The following is a 20,776-nucleotide window of genomic DNA, read 5'->3' on the forward strand; positions in this document are numbered from 1 at the left end:
GTGTGTGTGTGTGTGTGTGTGTGTGTGTGTGTGTGTGTTTGTGTGTGTGTTTGTATGTGTTTGTGTGAGAATTGGTTTGTGCCGAAGTACCAGGCCTTCATTCCAGTGTGGAAATTTTCAGATTTATGCTGGATTCATAGATTTTTTTTGACAAATAATTTTTTTTGTATTTCCCATTCATTTTCAATTGGGTTCATATTGACATTTTCTTCAGACATCTAGCTGTAGATACTCTTTTAAAAAAGGAGGTACAGATTTCAGTGAATTAGATTTTTGCTGTTAACTTTTGTATTCTGCAAAACGATGTTTCACGCTAATCGTTTGCAGAATAAAAGTATTTGTTTACATCATGTATTGTGTGTGTACTGTGTATAATAATTATGTATATATAAATACACTTGCATGTTTATATTTAAGAAATATTTACATGTTTATATGCATTTTATATTTATATATAATTTATATTGTATATAAATATTTAATTTCTTAATAATTTTTTTTTCTTACAACGAATACACACACATGCATGTATAATTTTGTGTAATTAGGGCTGCATAACAATTAACACCTCCTTTTGTCTGAAACTCATGAGGTTTTCCTAAGTTCTTTAAACTGCTCATCTAAACACAACTTTATTTCCTTTTGTGTCTTTTTAGCTTAACCCCATAAATGTTGCCTAGGTGTTGACATTCCTTATTTAACATGTTTGCATTAACATGTAATCAATAGGGTAATGAGATAAAGCATATTTGGTGTGCTATCCAAGGGGAGCGCTCCGGGCTTGGAATATTCGTCTGAACCCAGAGTACTCTCCCCTTTAACTGGGTTTACCAGCATAGAGTAAAGCGATAGGATGAAGGAGGGATGCAGCAAAAAAACTGTCATGGGACAGAGGTGAGGGACAGCCATATATAGAGACCTCTACTGTATATATAGAGGAAACTACTGCAGTCAAATGGGTGTGCTCATGTTAGGTCTGTTTGATTGTGAAAAAAAATACAAACATTTCTAGAAAGTTGACTCAAATCAATGCTTTTGTACAGTGCTGCTATTGTAGGCTACACATGTGAAAGCAGTGGTACCTGATGCGCGGTTCATATTTTAAACCCGAGGGATCTTTTCTTTAGCTTATTTAAAATACATAACGTTTGAAACTATGAATATTATTGGGATTACTTAGCAATCTGACTTAAGCAAAAGCGCTGCTCCCTACACACTCGAAAAAGAGACAGACACACAGTTCACCCTGATTATGGATTTATAACACAAGTCAAAACCGCAAAAGTAAAATGTTGCATGATAATTGCATTATCTTGATGGCATCATCTCGAGGTGGATGGGTCCAATGATTTGCCCTCAGCGATCGGAATGCCTGGGTCTTTTTTAACTTTTTTAACTTCAAAGTGATGCCCTGCTGGAATAGTATTGTGTTTTAGTTTAATAGTGCACGTTTTACCACTTTTTTAACCGTCCTTTTTTAATGAATCGGCTCAATGGGCTGGACTGTAAGCAGAGACGAAAAAATGGCGGATGTTTCGCAAGCGGGGCAAAGAGTAGGATTCGGCGTCCTGGCGTGCCTTAAGGGGAAAATGTGGGCTGATGACCCCAAAAAGAGAATGGGGTCTGAGGTAAAGAGTAATTGCTCCTTGGGCAAGTAGTGGCGGGTTTAAGGGGCTTGTCATCAGAAGGAGGACTAAACTGGACGTGACAACCCCCGATTGGGGCAAAATGCTGCAAAAAACGTTCACATGACAGAGGTGAGGGACGGCCATATACAGTATATAGAGCTCTTCATGCCGATTGGTTGGATTACATTACCATGCTCCTTCCCAACTTAGTTAAATAAATTTCATATTAAATATTTTTTAAGGAATGGTCAGAATATATCTTGTTTGCTTTAATGTACTGAAAAAAATGAAAAGTATGCTTTTAAGGTCTCTATGCTATATTTCATTCTATTTAGGCATTTAGCAGAAGCTTTCATCCAAACAACTTCCAAAGAAAACAAGAAGCAGTTGATCCTAAATGGCCACTGAAATATCCACTAATTTTGCAAAAAACTAGACACTTTTGCACATAATGTTTTGCACAATGTATTATTAACCAAGTAATTACAGTCTTTTTGCCCAGTGATAAAAAGAAGAGGTTTTGGCGACCATGCCACAGTCAACCCCTGAGTGTTAATATTGTTTAATTGTTTGTTTTATTTTGATTAATTGTATTGTTTTTAATTAGGGGCGGGACTCAATTAAAAAATATTCTAATTAATTAGAGGCTTTGTAATTAATTAATCGAAATTAATCACATTTAAATCACATATAAATATTTGACCTGATAACATTGAGAAGTTATTTTTTCACATGGATTTTTAGGATACCATGAATAATGACTGAATACATAAGCTTAAGCAACAAAATATTGTTTATTTTTGTTCAACCAAGTCGTTGTACTCGGAGTAGGGCTAATGTCCACGCTAGCTGCAATATGTTTTGCATTAAGATGATACTTGAGGCTCGATGTGCTGCGGTGATATGTGAATTCCTTGTTGCATAGCTTACACACAACCATGCTCTTATCGACGCTTCCATCCGTTCGTTTTTTATAAAAGAATTTCCCATCCACTGGGCCAACCAAAGTGGTCTCATCAGCTTCTTCGTTCATGTTCACTGTGATTTGTTGTTCTCTGAAGTCATGAACGCTAGTTGGTGCTCCAGTATAATCGGTCCGCCGAAACTCATCCAATGAGAAATGTTCCGCGGTGCAAAAATAAGTGCGATTAAAATGCGTTAAAAATGTTTAACGCGTTATTTTTGGTTTAATTAATTAATCTTAATTAACGCGTTAAAGTCCCGGCCCTATTTTTAATATATTTATTTCATTTAATTTGTATCAATTTATTTCAAACTTTTGTTTGTTACCCAAGTTAAAATCATGCAAATTATTTACTTACAAGTTTCTTTTTGGTTACAAACTTTTACTTACCCATAACTGTATTAGTAAATATACTGACACTGTCTTAGTGTATAGCTTGGAAAATTTTGTTTATTTACGAAGGATGAAATTACTTTGTGATTAAAGTAAAGTAAATGCATTTTAACAAACTAATATTTTTGTATATTGCTGTCAGGTAAAGCTAGAACAAATGTGGCTGTCATAGTGTTTTGGGCTACCATTATTTTTTGTATAGGGGCTAGGGAAAACTGGCTGCGCGACCTGGAGCTGGGATAGAATAAAATTGCTATATGGGTTTATAAATAAAGATACAAGCAACTTATACACTTCATACAGATTAAATTAAGGACAATATAGATTTGAAAACCTGTGTAAATATCAGTGATGTTTGATCAGTGAGCGGGTTAATCTAAAATGAGCGGGTGCCTGCGGTCATCTGTGATTACAAGTCATCCAAAAATATTTTTAATGATATTCGGGTCGCGGTCCGTCGGGTTGTTTGAAATAAAGATGTCAATAACTATTTTAAACAATTACTACTTTAAATAAATACAGGCCAGGAAGCGGGTTGAGTACAATACTTTTTTTGCGGTCCATGTTGCGGGTGGGTTAGTTGAAAACGTCGGTCGGGTGTGGGATGTTTATACAATGACTCACGCATCACTGGTAGATATTGACAACATATAAATTAGCTCATTAAAGTGGCACCAATTACCTGCGTGGTTTTCCATTCTCATCTGGAGGTATGACAGTGATGTTTAAATTTTGTGCAGTGCAGAGAAGTCCCCTCCTCTCTTCCTGGCTCAGATGCACAAGGAACTGGCCACAAAGGCGAACTACACGAGCTCCCAATTGTAGCCCTGCACTCTCTGCATACCCAGACTGCTGGAGCTTGGTAACAAAGCCTTCTTCACTCATCAGGAATCCGGGCTGGCATGCTTTATCTTGCAGAAGTGTGATTTCACATGCCTCACAGCCTCTTGTTATCAGCTAAAATAATATATATATCGTAAATCAGTATTTTAAATCATAAAATATCATGGTCATATGTCATATCATGGATATAACATGGATATCTATAACCTCAGCAAAAAATATATGACCCAATTCAAAATGTAAAGAATTGTTTTTCTAAGTTCTCTTAAAATATCATTCTACAAGTATATCATAAAAACAGTTATACCCTGGGCTAAAGATATTGCATAATATTTTCATCTCACCTCCAGTCTCTGGACTACCTCCTTAATATCCTCCAATTGGATGTCTGGCACTGTCACAGTTACTGCCTCACCCCTCTCATAGAAAATGTCCAGGCAAGGTCCACCCTGAGCTCCTGTCTCAGTCATTGCCTTCCAGCCAATCACATCACGGCAGCTGCAATTAAATACTACCCTTCGCGTGAACCGCTCGATGAGCACCACTAACTCTGCTGATACACCCAGCAGGCAGGGCAGGCTGAACCCATTACACTTGCCACCCTGAACAGCTGTGACGGACCACACCAAAGCCCCTGCACTATGAAGCTCTGCCCCTTTAGCTCCCTTTAACTTTTCTTTACGTTTACCACCCAGTGACAGCAGCGGGAATTTGGTGGAAGAATCAATAGGAGTGGTGGTGACATAGTTTTCTGCCAGGTCTTTCAGATACTCTTGTCGTGTGCGAGTGGCCATAGATCGAAATTTTTCAGATTTCTCAGCTGCATTTTCTGCATTAATGGCTTTGGCAAGGATGAAGTCACGGAAGGCAGGAGAATGTGGAAAGCATGCCCCTTTAGGAAAAAGGGGACCAAAGAGGGGGATGTCCTTGGAACGGGTCACAGCAACTCTGAGAAAGAAACAAAAACACATTAAATATATATAATATTTATTCTTAAATATATATTTATGTTTGGTTTAAGTTTTACAAGTTTTGTGTAATCTTTTACCTGTAGTAGGTATTGTCAGTGCATGGCTCATACACTCGGACAATGATAAAAACATGTTGAAAGTGGGAACGGATGGCTTTTGGGGTAAAGGGTAAGGCGCCTGGCTCCTGGAAGACAATTGTAACTATATCATTTCCTATGTGCCTCTTCCTCAGTAACTAAGAGAAAAGAAAAGAAATGGCAGAGAGGTTGGTAGACAGATTAAAATGAACAAAAAACTAACTATTTAAGACAATAATTTGTATTATTTATTATTATTCAGGGGGTTTATAACATGAAGAATCAAGCTTCCCTTGATCTCTTGACATCCAAGAGGCCTTGTTTCATTAATACATCTTCCAAGTGTCATTGCTTTAAACATCCCACTCATTAATGAAAAAAACATTTATTTAATCAAGCATCAAAAATCGGTTATGTTTATTTTATGGGGTATGCACTAGGGCTGCATGATAAATCGCACGTGATTGTCAATCGTGCACGATTTATCGTCCAGCCCTAGTATGCACAGACATCATGCACCCACCAGAACACAACCCCCTAAGTCACACTGAATGGCAAAACATTATCGATTATCTGATGAAATTAAAGGTTGTTATTCTTACAACTTACAGAAGAACTGTTTGATAATTTTTTTTTTAAACTAGTATGGTCCAGGGTGGGGTGTTAAAAGTTAACAAATGCAATCTAATGTATTTTGTCTCAACCTTTTTGCCATTTTACACTTTGGGTACACACTCTGTCTGTTTGGGGGGATAAACATTGTTTTATAAACCCATATTTATTAGATTTTGTTTTGATAATACCTTACTTTATTGTAATCATTGTAATAAGCGATATTATATGAACAAAAACTTTATAAGACACTTAACATGTTAAACTTTGTTTAGTGCTCTTATGAATGATTTCAGCATGACTTTGTTAAATGTTAACTCCTAAATTAAATGAACAAAAACATATCCTTTTTTATAACCAGTGTTTGCTGATTTTGGCATATTTAATTTAAATTCACTTGTTCTACATATCTTTGTACCTGTGTCAGTTTTAACTGTTATGTTATAAAATTAATTACATTTTCAAAAAAGCGAAGCAACAACAGAAGCTTCTTTAAACCAAAAAGGGCTATGTGTTATAAATATAAAAAAGGCACTCATTACAGAACTAAAACAAAAATGATAACTGTTGTTTATTCTGTTGGCTGTTGTGTAGGCTGGAAGGCCTGTCGGGGGAGGATCGCAATTATTGATAAACAATATTGGTGGAGAATTCTTTATACAAAATCTACTGGAAACAATCGAGAATATACTGTATGTTTACACTTTACTTGAATGGGTGTGCATAAGACTGACATGACACCTTCATAATCATGACATGACACGTGTCATGAACATGAAGGAGATTTTATGCACGTTTATGAAAACTGTCATTAAGTGCCATTCGCTTAATTATGTCATTTTTAATGCAAATATGACATTGTTTGAGATGTTATGTCAACTTGAATTAAAAAAAATGCAATATAACAAAGACAATATAACTTGACATAGCAGATTTATTATAAAACTTAAAGGAACAGTGCGTAAGAAATGTATATCAATTAATCATAAAACTGCCCTGATATGTCACTAGACATTAAGAAATCATTTTCATTTCAAATACTTATATCACTCACAACAGTGGTCTGGCCAGGATATTGTCATTTAAAAGGTGGAGTTGCAGCCCTCAACTGATGTTTATGTTGTCATGTTGTGTATTGGCCACCAGTTGTGTGATTGCAGTACCAGTTTAAGCCACAAGTTTTGTGATTGCAATACCAGTTTTGGCCACAATCCTACATACTGTTCCTTTAATAAACTTCCTAGCTTTATAGGTTAACATTTAACACAGTCTCACCCCATGGCGTCAATATTTGACGACACTTGACCATGCGTCAATATGTTGACGCGGAGGGTATACCTTTCGCGTCATTTTTTGACGAACTGGGGACTTCAATACTATTACGTCCGCTGCATTCTCTTTCCTATTTTCTTACCATTTTCGCGTCGGTTTAGGGTTAGATTACGCAAAATTAAACAGTGTACGCGAAATTGAATAGTTGTCACCTGGCGTTGGGGTTAGAGTTAGGTACGCGAAATTAAACAGTTGTCACCTGGCGTTGGGGTTAGAGTTAGGTTTGGGTAGGGATGTCATTATGGAAATCTAACCCTAAACCGACACGAAAATGGTAAGAAAATAGGAAAGAGAATGCAACGGACTTAATAGTATTGAAGTCCCCAGTTCGTCAAAAAATGACGCGAAAGGTATACCCTCCGCGTCAACATATTGACGCATGGTCAAGTGTCGTCAAATATTGACGCCATGGGGTGAGACTGGGTTGTAACATTACATTAAACCATCATGTTGGTTTTGACATTAGCTGTCATGAGGCCATTATAATTGTGTCATGAATATTATTTATATTTGAAAATACTTTTTACCAGTGATACAAATTAAATGTGTCATTAAAATGTTAATGTGCTGTGAAATAATTATAAATACCTCAACACAATGTTTCCAAGCCAGGGGGTCGGGGCCCATAAGGGGGAATCAAGATGACTTAAAATTATTAACAATTGTACAAAACAAGCATTAAAATAAGGTAAAACAAGCAAAAATGTTTTATGCAAGATGTTTTTTTGGCCATTTAAGTAGCTAATATACATCTGTCTAGTGATTCCAAGTTCTATTTAATTTAATGTGGAAAAAATTGAGTGAGTGGGGGGCCTTCAAATATTGTTGTGGGCAACTAGGGGGCCTTGAATTGAAATAGTTTGTTTTAATATAATTTTAGGCAAATCGGTCTACAAATGCAATAAACATTTTAATTATTCACATTAAAAATGAAATGAAACTTCAAGAAAAAACGACAGAGGACATGACCTTGGTGTCCTCAATGGTAGCAACGGCCATGCCTTAAAGTGTTACGCTGATGAGGAGGAGTGTGACATTTACTCTCTTCGTTCATGGAAGACCACTCTGACTGCCGCATTATGGATCTGTAAAGGTCTGATTGTGAGGCCCGGAAGGCCAGCAAGGGGAGCATTGCAATAGTTTAGTCTGCTTAGAGCCTACAACAGGGACTAGAGCCTGGATTTGGATTTGTGTAGCGTGCTCCGACAGGAAAGTTCTGATTTTCCTGATGTTGTATAGAATCAGGCACCAGAGCAATGTCTGTGGTAACCATGGTATAAGAGGAATAACTGACTCCATTATTTTCTTATAATTCAACGACCGTCGACAATTATTCCTTACTTATACTACCTTACAACTGTACATTTTGGTGTCATCTAATATAAGTAAGGAATAATTGACAACGGCTCGCTGAATTATAAGAAAATAATGCACACCCAAGGTGGTAATGAGCGTTGTACCGCTACACCGCAGGTGTGCAATTTTTTTAATAATTGAAAGGACCGGAGTCAATTATTCCTTTTATACTGCGGTTATCACAAACACTGCTCCATTTCCTATTTTTAAGACATTTCACAAGTTAGGTGAGCGGTTTACTGAAAAATAATCAACACCCATGGAACATTTCTCAGCTACTCAGAATACAGCATTCAATAGACCCGTGGTATAAAGATCATTAGAGGAATTTTGCAACATTAAAACATTAATTTTCTGTCAAGACATTCAGTCATTTTACAGAATTTTGTTAACCCTAAAACAGTTTTAGGATGGTTTCATATTAGGTTCGATTGTCTGGTCCAAACCCGAGTTCGACTGCTCCCCTCTCTCTCTCTTCCCCCGCTTGTCTCTCTGTTCACATCCCAATTCTTTGTTCTGAATTGGTACACTTGTGTCATCAAGCTTCAGCAATTAACTTCAGTTAGGCAGCAGCTATGAAAGAGAAAGCGCCAAAATGGACAATGTTGTTTGTATCCTCATTGTTCTTTATTTAAACCTTTAGTTTTGTTATCTAAGAATACATACAGAAACCCACTTGTATCTTACTGCTGCAAAGTACCTAAATTGTACAAAAGAAAGCAGGCTGTCCACCAGTGACCTTTTTCAGGCTGACTTGGGTGCAGTTTGCTGGTGCAAAAACCAAACTCTGACATGAAATGGACCTGGGTGTGCACCAAAAGTGCTTATGTGAAACCCCCCTTTAATGGTTTTATACACTGTAAATGCAAACATGGTACTTACTTAAAAAAAGTAAATTGACCTTAATCAGTTTTTATCAACCTGCTGTTAACACTTGCTTTTAGTGAGTTACTTGTACTTTGAGGTTGAAAAATCTTACCAGCTCAGTCTACTTGAGCTGGATTCAAATAGAAAAAGTAAGTTTATGACATGTGGACATGCGCAGATCAGTCCTCTCTGAAATGCCTAAACCCAACCAATCAAGGTGCTTCGTGGGGCGGGTCTTGGCGTTGCGGGAATCATAATTTTTGCAGACGGTCGTTACAAGTCATCTCACCACATGCCGCAACTGACCAGGTGGAGCTGGATCTATACATCGCTTCTACGGCACTTTTGATTATCTTCAGCCGAGATTCTTGTGCTTGGCACACTTATTTGGTGAGTAAATATTTTACCTGTGTGCACACCGTTTTGTATCTGTAAGTCTGCGCCAGTATTTTGCGCTTGATTTGCGTGTAGTAATGTCTGCTTACGCTGGCTAACCATATTATAGACATAACGTGGCTATATTTTGCTGAAACTTGGTCAATACTTTATTATTTTTTCAATCCACAACTTCCTCGGTGTTGAAAATTGGAAACTTTAAAGACTTTTGACACGTTAAAATTCAGGAATAACTTCAGTGTTATGCAGCGCCGCAAGTCGTCAAAGGCGCAAACAATCCCTGATGCTATTTTGCAGTTCCTAATGTCTAAAGTCAGTGGTGGAATTGTTTTAAGTGTTGCTTGGGGTATTCCGATGCTATTTTAAGCGAGCATGCTTGGCCATAATGTAGAGTGTGCACAACGAGCATACACTTTGATTCCCTCATCTACACGAATGCATTTGCATTTTTTCTAATCATAATAATAATAATAATAATAAACTTTATTTTTTTATAGCGCCTTTAAAGTAGCATCTCAAAGCGCTGCACAAGGGAAAAGTAACAAGCAATTATACAAGCAATACATAAAATAAGTCAAATATAAAACCACACAAAATAAGTCAGTTAAAAGAGAGATCAATTTTAAGTAAAAGCTACCCTAAAGAAATAAGCTTTAAGGGAGGATTTTTAAAACACTAAGGGATTCTGCTTGCCTAATTGGAGCAGGCAAGGAATTCCAAAGCCTAGGAGCGACAGCTGAAAATGCCCTATCACCCATAGATTTTAAACGGGTATTTGGAACTTGTAAAAGGCCAGTTTCAGAGGAGCGCAAAGCACGCACAGGGGTGTAGGATACTAAAAGCTCAGTGAGATAGTGTGGAGCCAAATTATTTAAAGCCTTATATGTAAGCATAAGGACTTTGAAGTCAACCCGAAATCTGACAGGGAGCCAATGTAGAGACTTCAAGACTGGAGTGATGTGATCCCTCATCTTGGCTCCAGTCAGTATTCTGGCGGCTGAATTTTGGACCAGCTGTAGTTTATTTAGGGTAGCGTTTGGGACCCCCACCAATAAAGCATTGCAATAATCAATGCGTAAAAACACAAAGGTATTAATCAGTTTTTCAGCAACCGGGAGTGACAGCATTGGGCGCAGTTTAGCAATACTTTTAAGATGAAAGAAAGATGTCTTAACAGTATTCTGGACATGTGGAACAAATGTTAAATGAGCATCAAAGATCACCCCTAGATTTTTCAGTTTAGTTTTAAAGTTTTAAATAATCATACATTATTACAAGGAAAAATATTAAAACATTAATTGTTGTGTCCATGAAGATGTGAGAGAATTTTTTTTAAATCTACCTTACTCATTAACCCAAATTATTATTATTATTTTAACCAGAGCTTATTTGTGTGGGTTTCTCCCATCATCCCCATATAATGTCACTTATTTGTGTTTTAGTGGAAGAAATGAAGAAAAAACAACCAAATGCGGCACTCTCATTTCACAAATGATGGACCAATCATTCCCACTATGCAGACAAGAAATTGTAAAAACCAAGGGCCTGCTATACAGAACATGGTTGAACGATGGCCAGCACTTTTCACAGAAAGACAGGTAACCTATTTTTGTTTTCAACCAATAAAATTATGCAAATCAAAAATGAATTCAAAGTGTGTGGCTAGAAATCCAAACACTTGTTGGAATGTTAATACCTCTCTCTACTTTTTTAGGTGTTTGCTGAGTTTAATAGAATCGCCAGTAAGAATCTTGAGGGAGACTTGAGGCTTTGGACCAGTATGCCCCACGTTTCATCGAACTTTTCAAAACAAAAAGGGAACTGTTGGCTAGAAACTCAAGGAGCTGATGCAGCACATGAGCTGGCTGGTAAGTAGATTCATTTCGCTTTTGATCTGTATGTTAGTTCATCAAGTTCTAAATGAGACAATCCAGACCAACCTATTTTATTTCCTGTCTGCTTGTGCCTTGCAATTTACTCTGTTAACTTATCTTTTCTCTCTGTGTGTATCATTAGACACCAGGCTCTAGAATGCATCACTGTTGGTGTCCTACCGGGTTTGTCAGTGAAGATAGTCCTCACGAGGGTCAAAGCTTAGTGGTCCTCCAGCCCATCTCCACTGCCATCATTCTGGAGGGAGGTATTGTTATGGATAATGTTAAGGACTTGCCTCAAGTCTTTTGTTTGGGCTTACCCAAAATGCATGGCAAATACACTCAACTTTATTTAGACTGTGATGCTTGGACTGGGAAAGAAAAACCTCCCATCAAAACGGTTGACTCTGAATAACAGTCTTCTGGGTTAAAGAGCTGTCCGATAGAACTTTGTAAGCTTTGCAGCCATTAATGTTCTCCTGTTATTAGATACAGTTTGATGCTTTCATGCAACTGTATTTGCTTCTGATCTTAATAAAAATAAGAAATTCCATTAAAGTCTGTAATGATATCCAGGTATGCTAAAGTTGGAAATAGAGCCACAGTGTTTTATTAAGAGTTGTTAGTTGTTATTAGATGATAATGTCAGAAAATAACCTACCACGGTTGTCCTGTCTACATTTGTGTTTTAGGAAAGCTTTTTATAGTTGAATGTCGTACAAATACAAACCCCAAGGAGTGATGTTTTTGTTTGTTGCTTTAATCCTTTCACTGCTCACTTTGGGACACAAAAGCATTTGTTGTACTTTCAGTTAAAAATGCAATTTTTAACTGAATGCAATTTTTTAATGTAAAAAAGTTACATTTTAACTGTCTACAGTTAAATCAACCACAACTTTGTTTAGCTGCTGTTATGTACATAAATGTGCATTGAATAAATGTTGTAATGTAGCTGAATCAAGTGAGTGTTCTTTTAAATTATATGTTTGGGATGTGTTTATTAGATCGTAACAACAAAACAAGGACCCAAATTGGTTTCTTTGAGTAAGCAGAACTAAAAGTATTAAGTTGTAGGTATTTAGTAATTCTAAGTGGGGTTAAATTTATATCAAGCAATCCACACAAAAGGAAAAAGTTACAAGAACTTAAAAAAAGCGTGTTAGTGGTACTACTAGATTAGTACTGCACACTTAAAATAAACAAGCTTTTCTAAATCACTAATCGTAAGCTAACTTTGCTTAATTTTTTTGAGGCAACGAGTTTGCATACTTTTTTTAAGTAAGGTCAACTAATTACATTTTACAGTGTATACACTGAAGAAAATTATAAATGCAACACTTGTTTTGCCCCCATTTTTCATAAGCTGAACTCAAAGATCTAAGACTTTGGTCTGTTTATTTATTGAACCTATTTTCTGGCTGAAGTTGCGCACACACTTGTGGTAAATGACTGGCAACTAATACTTAATTTAAGAAGTGGAGCTGAAGTTCTTTCGAGAACTGCTTTGAGGTAACTGATTTTAATTTAATGTAATGTACTGTACAAAGTAACTGGTAGTGTCATATGATGAATGCGGAGGGTTGTTTTGCTTCCTGTTATGAGTCTCTGCATCCGCATTCATATGTCAAAAGTAAAATGCGTACACTACGCTGATACTCTCTTCTGAATGCAGAGGAGTCTAAGATGGTGGCTTTACTGGAAGGTAAAGTTTTAAATATGGATATTTCTCTTACAAAACCACAGTGATTACCCTCAGAAGGCCTGTATTTATTCCACTGAAGCTGTGTGGATTACTTTTGTTATCTTTAGATGCACATTCTTTGGCATTGAAGGAGATAAACCCCATATTCATCCTGTATAAAGTTTGAAAGAGCTAGGACTTTTTTTTAAATGGACATATGTAAGGGTGAGGAAATCATGGGGTTATTTTCATTTTTGGCTGAGATAGCGCTCTAAACCTAAATGTTTGTTTGGCTAAAATAAAATGAAGCACTGTAAGAGGAATTTTCTGCATAAACTTTATATTGTGGTTTTAACTTTAAAGAGTTATGTTTAACCATTATATTTATAAACACAACTAAATAACATAGCAGAAATAGACACAATAAGTCTTATATTAAAAAATGTATTAATCTATTTTTTGAAAAAAAAAAAAAAAAAAAAAATATATATATATATATATATATATATATATATATATGACTGGGCCTCCTAAGAGCAAACCCCTAGTGTCACTACATTGACACAATGTCTAAATGAGTGATAGAAGGGAAACTGACACCTCCGTTAGAAGGTGAGAACCAAAGTCATAAATTGCACAATGTTATATGTTATTGAAAAAAAAAACCTTTAGCAGTATTATAATAACACCTAAGGAAACACATCATAACCCTTTCTTAGACTGCCTACATCTAAAGCCTGTACTAAAGACAATAAAGAAAGTGTTCTGGCCTAAACCTAGCTTCTGAGGAAAAGACAAACTCCACTGCTGCAGTTTCAGAGACTTTTTAACAGTTCTTTTCTCAGAGGATTCCATCCTGGTAGCTGCTCCCCCAGAGTCAGCTGAGCACACTGGAAATTTCAGTAGAAGCCAGTATATCCATGGTTGCTGCCCGCTATAATGCAGTATAACTGGTATCTCAATGCTAATCCTAACAAGCGATATTCAATGCACTTTAAATTGGATAGTGCTATAAAATAATTTGCTATGATATATATAGAGTATAATGTCAGAAGTGCTTTTAGTGGTAAATCCACAATTCTGTAGCTTACCTGTTGGGTATTGTTGGGTGTGTATGGAAGCATGGTGGAGACATGAAACATAATTTCGTAATCTTTGTAGCGAGTATACAGAGAATGTGTACCAGTGGAATCCGCTGCAAATAGAGACATTACAATGATTTATTATGACCAAATTTTTAACTGAATATGCTATTTTTATCTGTACATACTGTGCAAAAGTGCTTTGTATTTGTTTTCATATCTAAACATTTCAGACAGTTAAGCAAATATTACCATACTTGCAATATATAATTCATGCCTTTAATACCGTATATTGTTGTAATTTTATGCAATGGACTACTTGCACTACTTCTGCTTTTTACTTAATACGGCTTAAATTTTCCATCAATTCTCTCTAGCGCAGGAAATACCAAACCTGTAGATGGCAGTGCTGCTTTTTTGTATACTGGCACCAGTATAATTTGTATACAGAAGTGAGGCAGATTGGACATTGCATAATCAGTGATCACTTCCTGTTGCCAACTGGTGGTGCTATGGCTGCAGAAGAATATTGCCATGTAGATGTATGAGTGCTGGCTCACACACTCATTCCCTGTCCGGTCTCTTTAAACATACATTGTATCAGAGTGTATCGTGTTACTGCCTGACTCTCTTCCTCAACCTTTGGATTACTATTATCGTCTTTGTTGAATTGTCTTCATCATCAGCAGCAGCATCTGTCTATCATTGTCTACGTAAAATGAAAGTGTTCTTTGTTATTCTGTGACTGTCAAGAAGTGTTGTGTTTGGAGCTGCATGTTCCACCATTTCTATTTGTTCATATCTGCCATTGACCATCACAACTTTAGATGTGTGTTGTATGTTTTAATAAACACTGTTGGTTTTACTTCCGTGTCAACTCCCTTTGTCTACCATAACACAAGGTAAGTACACGTACTGTAAAATAAAGTGCTACCAACACTTCTTGTACGTTTACTTTTGCTACTGTTATGCCTGTTATCCAGACTACTCTGGAGGTTTCGACCCTTGTAAATGGAGTCTTTTGTAAAGCTGCAGACCCTGTTATAGTTTGAAAACTTCTGTAATTTAGACATACGTCCACGTTCGCATCCTTAATGGTTCTTCTAAAGCATTGCATATCCTTCCATGATATTGTCAAGCCCCTTTGACGTGAGCATTACGCTACCTTAAGATAACAATAAACAGCTGCAATGACATTGTAAACAAAAGATGGAGATTGGGCTGCAGGGTTTGCAGAGTTTCAGCTGATCAAATGCTCTTTTTAAAGCACATTATGTGTTTATTCATGTGTCTAAAAGAGCGTGTCCGATTCCACTACCTACATGGATTCTAACCCAGCCTCTATGTCGAGATCATCACAAGAACAAAGTGGATTTAATGTCACATAAAAACATTAACTGTGTTCAAATTGAAAATATGCAACAAAGCTCAGTGCAAGTAGTCCAATTATTTAGTTTGAGTGTGTGTGTGTCGGCATATGTGGTTTACGGGGACATGAGTAGTGTATAATGAAATGTTTACAATGCTATAACCATGGTTTACAGGAAGTGTCCCCATATACTAAATGCCTTAAAACATACTAAATACTACATTTTAATAGATTAAAGACTGCCCACAGTTTTTCTAATGGTTGGGGTAGGTTAGGGAAATCGAATATACAGTTTGTACAGTATAAAATGCATGGCATCTATGGAACTGTCCCCGTAAACCACATATACCAACGTGTATGTGTGTGAAGTTGTTTTCTTACTCTTGGTGTCTAGTTGAGCTCTGTATTTCTCCCAACTCTTTAGTCTCACTCTGTCGCCGAGAAGGTCCAGAAACTCATCAAATGCTGAGCCTGCACTCTCATTGTTATACATGTCCTCTTCTGTACTCTGCCCTGCTCGGCAGTACATAATACCTACTTTACGCTGGAAATTTAGCTTTAGACACACAAAAACACACACAGACACACAAACACATATTACCAAGTAAATAACCTCTAAAATTTCAAAACACACATCAACATTCTTACTCATTCTAATGGAAGCTGCGTCTCTACAATTTTAATTTAACTTAAATGTAACTTTGCATTTATTTATAAGTAAAATTAAGCCAAAATGACATATCTTGTTTAAAGAAACAAATCTTACTCACTCCCTGCTCATCCAGTTTGAGGAGTGTGTCTCTAACTTTAGGAGATGTAGAAGCCAGTCTAAGACAATGTAGGTTGATATCAGGCAAAATGAATTCTAGCAATCTCTTAGGTGAAAGGCCACGTGGTGTCGTGTGGCGTGCTGCAGAAGGAACAGACTCCTCCAAAATGGAACCACGCAGGGTCTTCAGCTACATGTTAAAAAAGACAAGGGACATGCATTAAAAACTGCTGCTTTAAAACATCTACACTGTGTTTTCTCCTGCATCAATTAATGTAAAGCTGCTTTGAAAAAATTTAATAATTGTGAAAACCGCTGTAGAAATAAAACTGAATTGAAAAAAAGAATTGAAAAGCTCTATATAAATAAAATTGAATTGACTAAGCTTGCTCTATTTAATGTGCACATCCGGTGTGCGATTCCTGCAAGTTGTTCTACATGTAACGTGAAGCTTTTTGCTCGGTGTGCGACCCACCCTCCCCTTCAGCTGGCACTGTCCTCAGACTGTCAAGACGTACAGTTATGTGCTTCTGCAGATACTCCTATCTCAACGTTTTTGCAGTAGTATCAAATCCTTCATGTCTAGACACATTATTCACAACCAGTGTTCAAAATGCACATTTTTCAATGGGGGTTCCCTTTCGAGGAACTCGAGCTGCGTCGCCATAGCAACGCTTTGGGGAACGCCTCGGCGTGACTGATCTAAAGCATGTGTAACACATAATCAATAATTTGATGATTGGATATAGGCTGGATGCCGTGAGGACCAGGGGAATAAGGAGGCATCCCACACAAACACACTTGCTTTTAGTGCCTCAGCAAGTGACTGCGTGTATGTTTGCATAAATCTGAAGTATGTTTAAGAAGTTCAAGTATGTGTATCTCCCTGTCGGTGCGATATCACAGACAAGGATACACATGTATATGTGTCTTTGAGCGCAGCACGCACAGTTGGCTTTTGAGGTAACTGGCTGTGTGCACTGTGAGGCTTCACGCTTAGAGAAGGATATCTCAGGCTCGCGCCCTCACAGATCCGTAGAAACAGAAACAGAACTACACTTCCTCACTGAATGCCCACAATATAAAATAATCAGAAATAAATATTTTACCAAAATCAACCACATATTTCAACAATTTAATAACTGTACTCCAATTGAAAAACTTAGCATTATTCTCGGTGAAAAAGCAGAATTGGCATTAATATCTGCAAAATTTGTAGCTTCTTGTCAAATCCTGAGGGACAACCACAACAACATCCAGAAAACCTAAATTTATTTAACCCAACCCTCCATTACACATATTAAATGTTTGGTTTCAATTATTGTAATGGTTAATATAAGTTGTAAATTTGATACAGTGTCGTTTTCCTGTGTCATAACAATCATTTATTATTCTTGTTTTACCTCATGTTGTTATTTATTTATTTACTTGTTTATCTTTACTTATTGTTGAAATGTTACATTCTAATGCTTTGGCAATGCAAAAAAATGTACTTTGTCATGCCAATAAAGCAGTTTGAATTGAATTGATCCGGTCCCGCTTCTGTCGAGGCAGAGTGGTGACTGCACTCGGGGCTTGCAGGCGGCAGTATCCCCGCCTACACCCGGGAAATCTGTCTCTCGCTCTCTAGGAAGCTTGGGCTCGCGGCTGCGATCCCGCTTCTCAGCGGGAGTTGCACTCGTGGGAGTCACCATATGATTTTGTCTCTCTCTCGCCGGATCGGGAATGTGCCCCGCGTGAGAGCCATATATTTTCAGCTGTCTATCTCCGGAGAGATGGATCCTCTTCATAATCTGCCTACTGTTTAAGGCTAAACGTGCAGTTTCCACGTGAAGCCTCCTCTTTTTACAGTATGAAGGTATTATATATACATACATTTTTTACACTTGTATGTGTAGGCTATGTATGTATATCTGCCTGTCACAGCCTGCATGAGCTATTTGTCATTGTTTGATGAGTCAAACAGTGATTTTGTGTCTATGCTGTGTGTTGCTTGTACAACTGTGCACAGCATGTATTCTCCTGATCGGCCGCTGGTGCGCCATAAGTCAGATAATGATTTTGTGTGTTACGATTCGAGACCCTCATCTGCTGAGGCGGGTGACATCTTCGTTCGCGGCACTCACTTTATTATTGAAGCAAAGCAGCTCACACCTCATTTATGGTGCCTGCTTCCATTCGGTGCGTAGTATGACAGGCAGACGTCATTAACCTTCACCTGCATACAGCTGGCTCCAGTAGTAGAGCATGCCTACATTATTGTGCAGGAGGCTGTAGAACCTCCACATGAGAGAAATGACAGCTTCTAGCCTTTACTTTATTGTTCCAAAAGGAGGGGACTTACAATTGTTCAGTGATTCGGCTCAGTTCTATGCTGTGACTGAAACCGATTGTGAAGCAATCAGATCCGAGGACTGATTCCTTACATTAGAGCTTATGTCTCCATTCAACACGGGAGGGTTTTCCCCAAGGGGAAACCCGTCTCGCATGATCAAAGTCACGCACCGTTGTTTGCGTGCTCTGGTAACAGGAAGAAAGCCATGCCTTCTGTCCCAAGGTCCTGTGTTGGGTGCGCGTTGTCGATGTGTGACGCTGACAACTAACGCGTCCCTCACAGGTTGTTGTGATTATGGAAAGCCAAAAGAGCCAAAATCGCTGAAACTCATCACCGGCTATGGCACTGAAATTGCATTGGAAATTATGGTGGTATGGGTTGGACTCCCATTTCCTTCTAGACCTGAGGAGCCGTCATGTGTCTGTCTAGACCAGGGGTCTCAACTCAAACTGGCTTGGGGCTAGGGATGCTCATATCAGTTAATTTCCCCGACCGACAACCGTAGCTTCTAAACCGAACATTAACCGTTAACTTATAAGATTTTAATATGAAATTGTCATTGAGTAAAAATACAGTTGACGGTTGTCTGTGAACTATTAAAAACAAAACATTTAACAGCAGCGACAGATCAACAACAGCACCAGGATTCATACATTATCAGATATTATATTTAATATTAATATTAAAAAAAGGGCAGATTGTCTCTGTTTCATCTACCACAGTGGTCATTTCTAAAGCAGGACGCTTTTCAGAAAGTTTTACTTTTGCGTCGTATTTCGTGTTTTTGGTCAGGGTCAGAGGCCATCAGCGAACGTCTGTCCGGATGTGCGCGAGACGGACCGCGTCATCTTGCGCGGACACGCGCGCGTCTCCGTTCAGCTACCAAACACGCATACAAATGATTTCTCATACAAATTATTACTTTATCAGACCATCAGGGCAGCAATCATTTGTGTCATTTACAGGACATTCACAAATTACAGATAGAAAAGTGGCGAAATGTCTGTCGGCTCATGACAACACACACCATGTATTAACAAATATTTTTTTATTTTAACTGATAATGTTAATCGGTCATAAATTCTTACCTTCGGTTAACGGTTAAACGGTCAATGTGAACATCCCTACTTGGGGCCATTTCTGAGACTGACATTTCATCGGGGGGCCTCAAAGCTATGTTAACGTTAAAAAAGTACTATATTTCTGTAAATGTCATGTTTATTTTCTATTATTTAATGTATAATAATACTTGAAAATATATAAGCAGTGGTTTTATCTTTTTAAAATACATTATTTTATAAAAGTAAGTAAATCTTTTCTTAACCTTATCTTAAATAACTAAGACCTATTAAAACCTTGCACTAAACTAACAAATGTAATTCCTGTATAGATTTATAAACTATTATAAAAAAATTACCACCAGTAAGTGTTTCTGTTTTGATTTATTTTGGATTGTTTCAGTCATAGTATTGACTTCATTATGTTTTTTGTTATTTCAGTTTTAATGAATTTTTGATTATATGTGGAAAAATATGAATAAGTGAAAGTGATCCTAAAACTTTTGAATGGGTAGTCAATGTTACATAAGCTAGTTGGACAGAAAAAAAATATAATACTGCTCTATGTGTAATTGAATAGTAAGCTACATAATAATAATATATTATACTTCATTATATATACTTTTATCTTCTGTACAGTTCTCCCCATCTTTTCTCTTTTCTTAACCTGGGCACTTTGATGGCTCTTTTCTTATCTGTAGTTTAAAATGTGTTGCATTACATCTACCGCTCTGCCTCCCTCCCTATGCGGTGTCTCCATTAGATGCTGTGACTTGAGGTGAACTAACCCCACCACAGCTCGATCTTCTCTGAGTAACAGCTGAGTATCCACCCGGAAGTAACAAATCTTCTCTGGACAAACGCTAAAGTCCCAAATTAACTGATGGCATGGTTACAATGATATGATTGACGCGAGGTTCAGTTGAGGAATTAAAATCCGATTATGCATTCCGTTATCCTCAACATCACGGAACGCGTGGCTCATGGCTGCGTAGCAACAAGTGACGCGACCCATGCCACAGAGCGCAACTCCGCTCCCGAACACTTTAGAAAGTAATGCTTTGACTCGTTTTAACGCGTTGTTAGATGTGACATGTGAACGAACCCTTAACCCTCTGGGGTCTAAGGGGTTTTTAGGGCCCTGGGGAAGTTTTGACATGCACTGACAT

The 20,776-nt window shown here is 37.5% G+C and overlaps 1 protein-coding gene across 3 annotated transcripts in view; it reads right to left on the minus strand.

Annotated features, from left to right (window-relative positions):
- Positions 1-20,776, minus strand: part of sipa1 (signal-induced proliferation-associated 1) — a 167,035-nt gene that overhangs the window by 43,035 nt on the left and 103,224 nt on the right. For all 3 annotated transcript variants that reach the window (XR_010545711.2, XM_065294335.2, XM_065294336.2), the window contains exons 4-9: positions 16,216-16,404; positions 15,827-16,001; positions 14,086-14,189; positions 4,877-5,034; positions 4,173-4,776; positions 3,668-3,942 (exon numbers count right to left, since the gene is read on the minus strand). Coding sequence is in view for 2 of the 3 variants with exons in the window: in XM_065294335.2 (XP_065150407.1) it covers positions 3,668-3,942; positions 4,173-4,776; positions 4,877-5,034; positions 14,086-14,189; positions 15,827-16,001; positions 16,216-16,404 (1,505 nt within the window). In the remaining variant the exon portion in view is untranslated. The remainder of the gene's footprint in view (positions 1-3,667; positions 3,943-4,172; positions 4,777-4,876; positions 5,035-14,085; positions 14,190-15,826; positions 16,002-16,215; positions 16,405-20,776) is intronic.

Source organism: Paramisgurnus dabryanus, chromosome 2, assembly GCF_030506205.2.
Source record: "Paramisgurnus dabryanus chromosome 2, PD_genome_1.1, whole genome shotgun sequence".
NCBI classification, from domain to species: domain Eukaryota; kingdom Metazoa; phylum Chordata; class Actinopteri; order Cypriniformes; family Cobitidae; genus Paramisgurnus; species Paramisgurnus dabryanus.